The following is an 11,886-nucleotide window of genomic DNA, read 5'->3' on the forward strand; positions in this document are numbered from 1 at the left end:
TGTGTGCACATGTGAGTGTGCATGCACTGTACATCTACATCTTGGCCTTAAGATTCACCTAGTCATAACAATATTATCAGATATACCACTAACTGTCTGTCATTATACCTGTATTATCAGATAGACCACTGTCTGTCTGTCATTATACCTGTATTATCAGATATACCAAAGGTCTGTCTGTCATTATACCTGTATTATCAGATAGACCACTGTCTGTCTGTCATTATACCTGTATTATCAGATATACCAAAGGTCTGTCTGTCATTCTACCTGTATTATCAGATATACCACTAACTGTCTGTCTGTCATTATACCTGTATTATCAGATATACCACTGTCTGTCTGTCATTATACCTGTATTATCAGATAGACCACTGTCTGTCTGTCATTATACCTGTATTATCAGATATACCACTGTCTGTCTGTCATTATACCTGTATTATCAGATATACCACTGTCTGTCTGTCATTATATCTGTATTATCAGATATACCACTGTCTGTTTGTCATTATACCTTTATGACCAGATATACCACTGTATGTCTGTCATTATACCTGTATTATCAGATATACCACTAACTGTCTGTCTGTCATTATACCTGTATTATCAGATATACCAAAGGTCTGTCTGTCATTATACCTGTATTATCAGATATACCACTGTCTGTGTCATTCTACCTGTATTATCAGATATACCACTGTCTGTCTGCCATTCTACCTGTATTATCAGATATACCACTGTCTGTCTGTCATTATACCTGTATTATCAGATATACCACTGTCTGTCATTATACCTGTATTATCAGATATACCAAAGGTCTGTCTGTCATTATACCTGTATTATCAGATATACCACTGTCTGTGTCATTCTACCTGTATTATCAGATATACCACTGTCTGTCTGTCATTCTACCTGTATTATCAGATATACCACTGTCTGTCTGTCATTATACCTGTATTATCAGATATACCACTGTCTGTGTCATTCTACCTGTATTATCAGATATACCACTGTCTGTCTGTCATTCTACCTGTATTATCAGATATACCACTGTCTGTGTCATTATACCTGTATTATCAGATATACCACTGTCTGTCTGTCATTCTACCTGTATTATCAGATATACCACTGTCTGTCTGTCATTCTACCTGTATTATCAGATATACCACTAACTGTCTGTCTGTCATTCTACCTGTATTATCAGATATACCACTGTCTGTCTGTCATTATACCTGTATTATCAGATATACCACTGTCTGTCTGTCATTCTACCTGTATTATCAGATATACCACTAACTGTCTGTCTGTCTGTCATTCTACCTGTATTATCAGATATACCACTAACTGTCTGTCATTCTACCTGTATTATCAGATATACCACTGTCTGTCTGTCATTATACCTGTATTATCGGATATACCACTGTGTGTCTGTCATTATACCTGTATTATCAGATATACCACTGTCTGTCTGTCATTCTACCTGTATTATCAGATATACCACTAACTGTCTGTCATTCTACCTGTATTATCAGATATACCACTGTCTGTCTGTCATTCTACCTGTATTATCAGATATACCACTGTCTGTCTGTCATTATACCTGTATTATCAGATATACCACTGTCTGTCTGTCATTCTACCTGTATTATCAGATATACCACTGTCTGTCTGTCATTCTACCTGTATTATCAGATATACCACTAACTGTCTGTGTCATTCTACCTGTATTATCAGATATACCACTGTCTGTCTGTCATTATACCTGTATTATCAGATATACCACTAACTGTCTGTCTGTCATTCTACCTGTATTATCAGATATACCACTGTCTGTCTGTCATTATACCTTTATGATCAGATATACCACTGTCTGTCTGTCATTATACCTGTATTATCAGATACACCACTGTCTGTCTGTCATTCTACCTGTATTATCAGATATACCACTGTCTGTCTGTCATTCTACCTGTATTATCAGATATACCACTGATGTCTGTCATTATACCTGTATTATCAGATATACCACTGTCTGTCTGTCATTATACCTGTATTATCAGATATACCACTGTCTGTCTGTCATTCTACCTGTATTATCAGATATACCACTAACTGTCTGTGTCATTATACCTGTATTATCAGATATACCACTGTGTGTCTGTCATTAAACCTGTATTATCAGATATACCACTAACTGTCTGTGTCATTCTACCTGTATTATCACATATACCACTGTCTGTCTGTCATTCTACCTGTATTATCAGATATACCACTGTCTGTCTGTCATTATACCTGTATTATCAGATATACCACTGTCTGTCTGTCATTATACCTGTATTATCAGATATACCACTAACTGTCTGTGTCATTCTACCTGTATTATCAGATATACCACTAACTGTCTGTGTCATTCTACCTGTATTATCAGATATACCACTAACTGTCTGTGTCATTCTACCTGTATTATCAGATATACCACTGTCTGTCTGTCATTCTACCTGTATTATCAGATATACCATTAACTGTCTGTGGCATTCTACCTGTAAACCACAGGAGGCTGCTGAGGATAGGACGGCTTATAATAATACCTGGAATGGAGTCAATGGAATGTTATTAAACACCTGGAAACCACATTCTTGATTTGCTTGGTACCATTGAATTTATTCCGTTCCAGCCATTAAAATGAACCCGTCCTCCTCAATTAAGGGGCCACCAGCCACCTGTATTGTAAGACAGTGTCTAAGTCACTGCCTCCCTCTCCAGTGTGTATGTGATGGTGGGAGCTGACGTGCAGTTCTCTTCCTGCCTGAGGGAGGTGGAGAACTCCCAGAACCAGCTCCGCTGCAGCCAGGAGATGGAGCCTGTCATCAGCTGTGACAAGAAGTTCAGAGCCCAGTTCGACATCGACTGGTGTAAGATCAATCTGGTGAGGACTGGACAGGACCCTGGAACCATGGTGTGACCTCTTGACCTGTTCTCTGACCATGCCTTTCAAAAATTGTGGTGTGTTTTTGTAGTGTCATATGCACACACACACAAACCCACACAAAACTATGCCAAACAGACAAACAATGTAAAACACACACACACATTTTTATAGATCAGAGATTCTGAGGTGTTGTTGATTGTTGTTCACAAGCTATGTGCTTTTTTACATTGACAGTAGCATACATGTATTGGAGAAGCCATTCCACATTCGCCATAAGACAAATTACATTTAGGTACAGTGCCTTGCGAAAGTATTCGGCCCCTTGAACTTTGCGACCTTTTGCCACATTTCAGGCTTCAAACATAAAGATATAAAACTGTATTTTTTGTGAAGAATCAACAACAAGTGGGACACAATCATGAAGTGGAACGACATTTATTGGATATTTCAAACTTTTTTAACAAATCAAAAACTGAAAAATTGGGCGTGCAAAATTATTCAGCCCCCTTAAGTTAATACTTTGTAGCGCCACCTTTTGCTGCGATTACAGCTGTAAGTCGCTTGGGGTATGTCTCTATCAGTTTTGCACATCGAGAGACTGAATTTTTTTCCCATTCCTCCTTGTAAAACAGCTCGAGCTCAGTGAGGTTGGATGGAGGGCATTTGTGAACAGCAGTTTTCAGTTCTTTCCACAGATTCTCGATTGGATTCAGGTCTGGACTTTGACTTGGCCATTCTAACACCTGGATATGTTTAATTTTTAACCATTCCATTGTAGATTTTGCTTTATGTTTTGGATCATTGTCTTGTTGGAAGACAAATCTCTGTCCCAGTCTCAGGTCTTTTGCAGACTCCATCAGGTTTTCTTCCAGAATGGTCCTGTATTTGGCTCCATCCATCTTCCCATCAATTTTAACCATCTTCCCTGTCCCTGCTGAAGAAAAGCAGGCCCAAACCATGATGCTGCCACCACCATGTTTGACAGTGGGTATATGGTGTTTAGGGTGATGAGCTGTGTTGCTTTTACACCAAACATAACATTTTGCATTGTTGCCAAAAAGTTCAATTTTGGTTTCATCTGACCAGAGCACCTTCTTCTACATGTTTGGTGTGTCTCCCAGGTGGCGTGTGGCAAACTTTAAACAACACTTTTTATGGATATCTTTAAGAAATGGCTTTCTTCTTGCCACTCTTCCATAAATGCCAGATTTGTGCAATATACGACTGATTGTTGTCATTGTTATCTCGGACCTGCCTGGTGTGTTCCTTGTTCTTCATGATGCTCTCTGTGCTTTTAACGGACCTCTGAGACTATCACAGTGCAGGTGCATTTATACGGAGACTTGATTACACACAGGTGGATATTATTTATCATCATTAGTCATTTAGGTCAACATTGGATCATTCAGAGATCCTCACCGAACTTCTGGAGAGAGTTTGAAGCACTGAAAGTAAAGGGGCTGAATAATTTTGCGCGCCCAAACTTTTTCAAAAAAGTTTGAAATATCCAATAAATGTTGTTCCACTTCATGATTGTGTCCCACTTGTTGTTGATTCTTCACAAAAAATACAGTTTTATATCTTTATGTTTGAAGCCTGAAATGTGGCAAAAGGTCGCAAAGTTCAAGGGTGCCAAATACTTTCGCAAGGCACTGTATATTTGAACATGTATTTGGCTGTAATCTGGCGGGTATAAGAAGGAAATGGGAATCCTCAAACTGGGATTTCTGGAAAACGTCTCAATTTTGGGGAAATGACCAGAATTTACCACCCTAATATCTATAGTAAATGAAGTGCTGATTGAACCTTTGTCTTCTCCAGGTGGACATCACCAAGATGATCATGATCCACAGTAACCGTCCGGACCCAGGGTCGGGGGTCCTGCCTGACATCGGGGGGTACAACCCCCCGCCAGAGTCTCTGAAGAGCAGGGACTTCTTTGCCGACTTCCTCATCACGTTGGCGGTGCCCTCGGCCGTGGCCATGGTCCTCTTCAGCGTCCTGGGTTACTCCATGTGCTGCCGGCGGGAAGGGGTGTAAGTGTGCTGCTTTCACTTCTGACAGAAACAGACACACACAGACACTTTTCTTTCTAGTTGTCACGTAGGGGTTCTCAGATCCTGAGGGATAGACTGCTTACTTTGAGTGCAGTGTCACAGGCCCAGTCAGTTAAGGGATGTTTAGTTGTGCTACTTAGTCACTATAGATGGACGTCAAGAGGTTTAATATTCTGGAAGCACAGCTTGTCAATGACCATCCAGTCTTATGGTCGATGTATGTTCTCCATACGTTACACTGTTCTGTCTCAGCTTTGATTTCTCATATTCATCTTGACGGTTATTAGCATAATCATTATGACATTGATGGTCAATCAACCATTATATTGCTCCTCCAGCCCTCATTTACAGGCTGAGAGAGACTGTCCCTCCACCCACCACTCAGTGTGTCCATGAAGTACTGTTTGTTCCTTTGCCCGCACCATTCATCCATCCAACATCACGTGCTCTCCATTCACGTCTGTGTGAATGTCTTTTAACTATTAATATTAGTATTTAATTCATTCATTTTGTTTTGTTTCTAGGGATAAAAGAAACATGCAAACACCAGAGTAAGTGTTAATTCTCTCCTGTGTTATTTTTCTTTTGAGTTTTGGTTCTTCTTAGTTTGGATCCCCCCTTCAAATAATTTGCCCTTTCACCTTTTGCTTTCGAATCCCAATGGTGACATCCTCATGTCCATTCATACTGTCATCTGTGTGTTTTACATCCCGTCATCCAATGAGCTGCTCAAAGCTGCAGGGAGGTGTTAGAATGGAAGTCGACCTTAACTGATCCAGGGACAGATATTGATTCACCACCTCTAATGGGGGAGGATTGGGAGATACAGTAATCTTATCCTACATCTGTGGTTAAGGAGAACTTATATAGTTCTGTACCTGAAGCAGAGAAATATCAGACCAGTGTTGTTTACAGAGACAGAGAGGAGGTGAGGGAGGCAGAGACAGAGAGTGGGAGAGACACAGAGACAGGGGGAAAGGGGGAGAGAGCGGAGGAGAGAGATAGGAAGGGTGGAGAGAGAAGGGGGAAGGGAGAGAGACAGAGATTGGCTGAGGGGGAGAGAGAAACAGAGAGAGGGGGGAGAAAAGAGAGTGAGTATGACAGCATGAGAGGGAGTGGAGACACTCTCAAACAAACTCCATTAGACTCAGCAGCCAAATAACCAATAGTAACAACAAAACAGTCCCCTCCTGTCAAAGAGAAACACTCTTTATGCTGTTGGTCTACAAAATATTTCCTATATAATATATACCTTAATGCATGTGTGTACAGTACACTAGAGTGTGCGTGTTGACTGCAATGTTAAGGATACAACAATATTAGGGATGCAATGAGTCTGGATATCTACTTCCCCAGGGTCAGATGAACTCATGGATACCATTTGTATGTCTCTGTGTCTCATAGTTAGAGCTCGTTTTGCAAGCCAACGCTAATTAGTGTTAGCACAAAGACTGGAAGTATATGGGTGCCTACTGAATGCTATCAGATACCCATAGAATTCCAGTCATTGCATTAACAAACCACCTCTGACTTCCTTCATACTGGACACAAAGACATACAAATTGTATCCATGACTACATCTGACTGCCAAAGTACCACTTTAAGACTTAAGATCTATTTCTGTATTATTTAAATATGATTGATTTATTTTCTGTCCGTCTCTTCTCTCCTCAGTATCCAGTTAGTGCATCACAGCTCCATCCAGAAGTCGACCAAGGAGCTGCGGAGCATGTCTAAGAACAGGGAGATCTCCTGGCCCCTCTCCACCCTGCCTGTCTTCAGCCAAAGTGGGGAGGTGGTGCCCCCCATACACCCAGACAACTACGAGACAACAAGCATGCCCCTGATGCAGACACAGACGTGAGTCCTGGCTGAGTGGCTGGGGTGTCCCAACACACCGATTGGCTGGGGTGTCCCAACACACCGATTGGCTGGGGTGTCCAAACACACCGAGTGGCTGGGGTGTCCCAACACACCGATTGGCTGGGGTGTCCAAACACACCGAGTGGCTGGGGTTTCCAAACACACCGAGTGGCTGGGGTGTCCAAACACACCGAGTGGCTGGGGTGTCCAAACACACCGAGTGGCTGGGGTGTCCAAACACACCGATTGGCTGGGGTGTCCAAACACACCGAGTGGCTGGGGTGTCCCAACACACCGATTGGCTGGGGTGTCCCAACACACCGATTGGCTGGGGTGTCCAAACACACCGAGTGGCTGGGGTGTCCCAACACACCGAGTGGCTGGGGTTTCCAAACACACCGAGTGGCTGGGGTGTCCAAACACACCGAGTGGCTGGGGTGTCCAAACACACAGAGTGGCTGGGGTGTCCAAACACACAGAGTGGCTGGGGTGTCCAAACACACAGAGTGGCTGGGGTGTCCAAACACACCGAGTGGCTGGGGTGTCCAAACACACCGAGTGGCTGGGGTGTCCAAACACACAGAGTGGCTGGGGTGTCCAAACACACAGAGTGGCTGGGGTGTCCCAACACACAGAGTGGCTGGGGTGTCCAAACACACAGAGTGGCTGGGGTGTCCCAACACACAGAGTGGCACACACAAACAATACAGGTGCGCACACACACATGCATTCACAATGTTGTTCTAATACAGTATGTATTGAGCTATACCATGTTTACAACCAGCATAGTGAGACTTTTGTCGAAGCGCTCCGAGTAAAACTGGTTGAAACTCTAAACGCTGAATCTGTCATATGATTTCTAGTATGGCATGGCTCAGGAAAACCAGAGCAAATGGGTCCTGATAATAGTTTCAAGTAAAAATGCTTTCCTATGATAATTATAAAACGCACATTCTATACATAGCTATAAAAATAAAATAAAAACTTTATTTGTCACATGCGCTGAATACAACAGGTGTACAGTCGTGGCCAAAGTTTTGAGAATGACACAAATATTAATTTTCACAAAGTCTGATGCCTCAGTTTGTATGATGGCAATTTGCATATACTCCAGAATGTTATGAAGAGTGATCAGATGAATTGCAATTAATTGCAAAGTCCCTCTTTACCATGCAAATGAACTGAATCCCCCAAAAACATTTCCACTGCATTTCAGTCCTGCCACAAAAGGTCCAGCTGACAACATGTCAGTGATTCTCTCGTTACAGGTGTGAGTGTTGACGAGGACAAGGCTGGAGATCACTCTGTTATGCTGATTGAGTTCGAATAACAGACTGGAAGCTTCAAAAGGAGGGTGGTGCTTGGAATCATTGTTCTTCCTCTGTCAACCATGGTTACCTGCAAGGAAACACGTGCCATCATCATTTCTTTGCACAAAAAGGGCTTCACAGGCAAGGATATTGCTGCCAGTAAGATTGCACATAAATCAACCATTTTATCAGATCATCAAGAACTTCAAGGAGAGCGGTTCAAATGTTGTGAAGAAGGCTTATGGGCGCCCAAGATAGTCCAGCAAGCACCAGGACCGTCTCCTAAAATTGATTCAGCTGCGGGATCGGGGCACCAGCAGTACAGAGCTTGCTCAGGAATGGCAGCAGGCAGGTGTGAGGCGAAGACTTTTGGAGGATGGCCTGGTGTCAAGAAGAGCAGCACTTCTTTCCAGGAAAAACATCAGGGACAGACCTATATTCTGCAATAGGTACAGGGATTGGACTACTGAGGACTGGGGTAAAGTAATTTTCTCTGATGAATGCCCTTTCCGATTGTTTGGGGCATCCGGAAAAAAGCTTGTCCAGAGAATTCAAAGTGAGCACGACCATCAGTCCTTTGTCATGCCAACAGTAAAGCATCCTGAGACCACTCATGTGTGGGGTTGCTTCTCAGCCAAGGGAGTGGACTCACTCACAATTTTGCCTAAGAACACAGCCATGAATAAAGAATGGTACCAACACATACTCAGAGAGCAACTTCTCACAACCATCTAGGAACAGTTTGGTGACGAACAATGCTGGAGCACCTTGCCATAAAGCAAAAGTGATAACTAAGTGTCTCAGGGGAACAAAACATTATATTTTGGATCCATGGCCAGGAAACTCAGACCTTAATCCCATTGAGAACTTGTGGTCAATCCTCAAGAGGCAGATGGACAAACAAAAACCCACAAATTCTGACAAACTCCAAGCATTGATTATGCAAGAATGGGCTGCCATCAGTCAGGATGTGGCCCAGAAGTTAATTGACAACATGCCAGGGCGGATTGCAGAGGTCTTGAAGAAGAAGGGTCAACACTGCAAATATTGACTCTTTGCATCAACTTCATGTAATTGTCAATAAAAGCCTTTGACACTTATGAAATGCTTGTAATTATACTTCAGTATTCCATAGTAACATCTGACAAAAATATCTAGACACTGAAACAGCAAACTTTGAAAATTAATGTGTCATACTCAAAACTTTTGGCCACGACTGTAGACCTTACCGTGAAATGCTTACTTACATACAAGCCCTTAACCAACAGTGCAGTTCAAGAAGAGTTAAGAAAATATTTACCAAATAACCTAAAGTAAAAACAATTGAGGGGGGGGTCAATGTCAATAGTCCAGTGGTCATTTGACTAGTTGTTCAGCAGTCTTATGGCTTGGGGGTAGAAGCTGTTAAGGAGCCTTTTGGTCCTAGACTTGGCGTAAATGTCCTTATAATCTGTTGACCTCTAATTTCAGAAACCTGCAGAACCAGATTCAGATACCACAGCAACAGCCATCAGGTTAGTATTGAGTTCTGCTTTAGTACGATTGGTCTATTATCTCATGGACCAATGAAAATGTATACAGTAAAGTCCTCACTAAAAAACATAACTACCTTGGACATAGATTAATCATGGTCATCCTCAATCATCTAACCTATCACATTTTAGATTAAATAACATGGAGGCTCACTTCTGATAACATAGTTAATGTTGACTGCAATAGTTTTCTTTCCTGATTTTTCCTTTTTATTCACCTCAATCAAATACATTCTTCCACCCACCTACTGTTCTGTAGTTACTGTGTCTAACTAGAATATGGCTCCCGCTTGTGTGCATGTCAATGAACTACAAGAGGGCCCTCTAACTGCTCTGTCTAACTGCTCTGTCTAAATCATCGCTCTGTCTAACTAACAACTCTGTCTAAACCACTGCTGTATAAATAACTGCTCTTTCTAAACCACTTCTGTCTAAACAACTGCTCTGTCTAACTAGCTACTCTGTCTAAACCACTGCTCTGTCTAACTAGCTACTCGTTCTAAACCACTGCTCTGTCTAACTAGCTACTCTGTCTAAATCACTGTTCTGTCTAACTAGCTACTCTGTCTAAATCACTGCTCTGTCTAACTGCTCTGTCTGAATATCTGTTCTTTCTAAATCACTGCTCTTTCACTGCTGTCTAAACCACTGCTCTGTCTAACTGCTCTGTCTAAATCACTGCTCTGTCTAACAGCTCTGTCTAAATCACTGCTCTGTCTAACAGCTCTGTCTAACTAGCTACTCTGTCTAAACCACTGCTCTGTCTTAATCACTACTCTGTGTAAATCACTGCTCTGTTGTTCTTTTTACTGCTAACAAAGGAGATACAATAATTCTCTCTATGTCGACATTTCGGAGACTGGAGGCAAGTATACTGGTCTGGTTTTGTTTAAAGGAATCTCTCAACTATAGGCGAGAATATTTTATTTTGCACTTAATATAACAGTAGTAGACTAGTTGAAAAGGAGAAGGCGCTACGCTCGCTCAGCATTCAAATCATATTATTTTACTTAAACAACTATTATGAGTTGGACGTTCTGGCCTTCACTCAATGATCACATTTTTGGGTTGCACCTCGACTCAAGTAGGTTGAGTGCCCTCATCTTTCCACAGTTACAATATAGTGACCATATTCCCATGCAGTTACAATATTCCCTCTCAGAACCTGTAAACAGTCTATATTTCTCTTATATCCCAATACATTATGCAATATATTGATTCATGTATTTTATTCTTCATTCTAGGTAAATGGTATTCCTGAGGAGAGGAAAGTGGCTGAAGCAGTGAATTTGTGACGAGAGAAAACCCCCAGAGTGCTGGAGCTGCTGTCTGTCTGTCTCTATCCTTTTCAGCCAAGTGTTTTTCTATGTCTAAGTCCCAAATAGCACACTATTTCCTATATAGTGCACACATAGATTAGTGCACTATGTAGGGAATAGGATGCCATTTGGAACAAACACTACATCTGTGCCAATCTGCATGCCTAAGCAGTGCTTTCATACTCAACGCTATTGTCTTTCCGTGTGCACTTATATATGTGAGCGAGTGTTGCAGAGTACAGTAGACCCCTGATAAGTGCACGTAGTATTGGTTAAAAAGATGACCAATTGATTGGGCCTGAAAAAACAATTACACTTCAGATCTTGCACTATATGCTCTTTGGGGCAGCAGGTAGTCTTATCAGTTCGAGAGTTGGGACCAGTAACCGAAAGGTTGCTGGGTCAAATACCTGAGCTGTCAAGGTGAAAAATCTGTTGATGTGCCCGTGAATAAGGCACTTGACCCTACTTTACGATACATATTTTTGTGCACACTTTCACCACAATGCCAAGCAGTTGCATTTATCAGTAGTCAACTATACATGTTGATGAGTTTATGAATGTGTGTATTCAAGCTTAATAATAAATATTAAAATGCTATGTTTATAGGATTTTATTTAAATATTTTGTTCTAGAAATGACATGCCATTAATGATATATCTGTATTTTTACTGGCCTTGTACTCTTTAGATGAAGAGACAGAGATGCTTTTATGTTTAATGTCTGACCATGTATGTGTAACTGTTCATTTTCTGTCACATAACAGTAAAAATACATTTTATTTAAATTTGCTGTTTGGTGTCAATTGTAGAACCAGGCCTGTGGCAGGCCAGGAGGACCCACTCTCTCTTCATCGTTCTCCAGCTTGTTGTATGAATT

General features: G+C 41.6%; 1 protein-coding gene across 3 annotated transcripts in view; it reads left to right on the forward strand.

The window, feature by feature from the left end:
* The window catches only part of LOC135549651 (epsilon-sarcoglycan-like), a 33,476-nt gene extending 21,682 nt beyond the window's left edge, over positions 1–11,794 (forward strand). Inside the window, exons 6-12 of one of the 3 annotated variants that reach the window (XM_064979821.1) lie at positions 2,761–2,923; positions 4,748–4,962; positions 5,508–5,534; positions 6,658–6,843; positions 9,627–9,670; positions 10,510–10,553; positions 10,933–11,794. In XM_064979821.1, coding sequence (XP_064835893.1) covers positions 2,761–2,923; positions 4,748–4,962; positions 5,508–5,534; positions 6,658–6,843; positions 9,627–9,670; positions 10,510–10,553; positions 10,933–10,983 — 730 coding nt within the window. In that variant the 3' untranslated portion in view covers positions 10,984–11,794. The remainder of the gene's footprint in view (positions 1–2,760; positions 2,924–4,747; positions 4,963–5,507; positions 5,535–6,657; positions 6,844–9,626; positions 9,671–10,509; positions 10,554–10,932) is intronic. The other 2 variants (XM_064979823.1, XM_064979822.1) reach the window with 2 other exon arrangements.
* The last annotated feature ends 92 nt before the right edge of the window (positions 11,795–11,886 follow it).

Source organism: Oncorhynchus masou, chromosome 12 (genome assembly GCF_036934945.1).
Source record: "Oncorhynchus masou masou isolate Uvic2021 chromosome 12, UVic_Omas_1.1, whole genome shotgun sequence".
Taxonomy (NCBI): domain Eukaryota; kingdom Metazoa; phylum Chordata; class Actinopteri; order Salmoniformes; family Salmonidae; genus Oncorhynchus; species Oncorhynchus masou.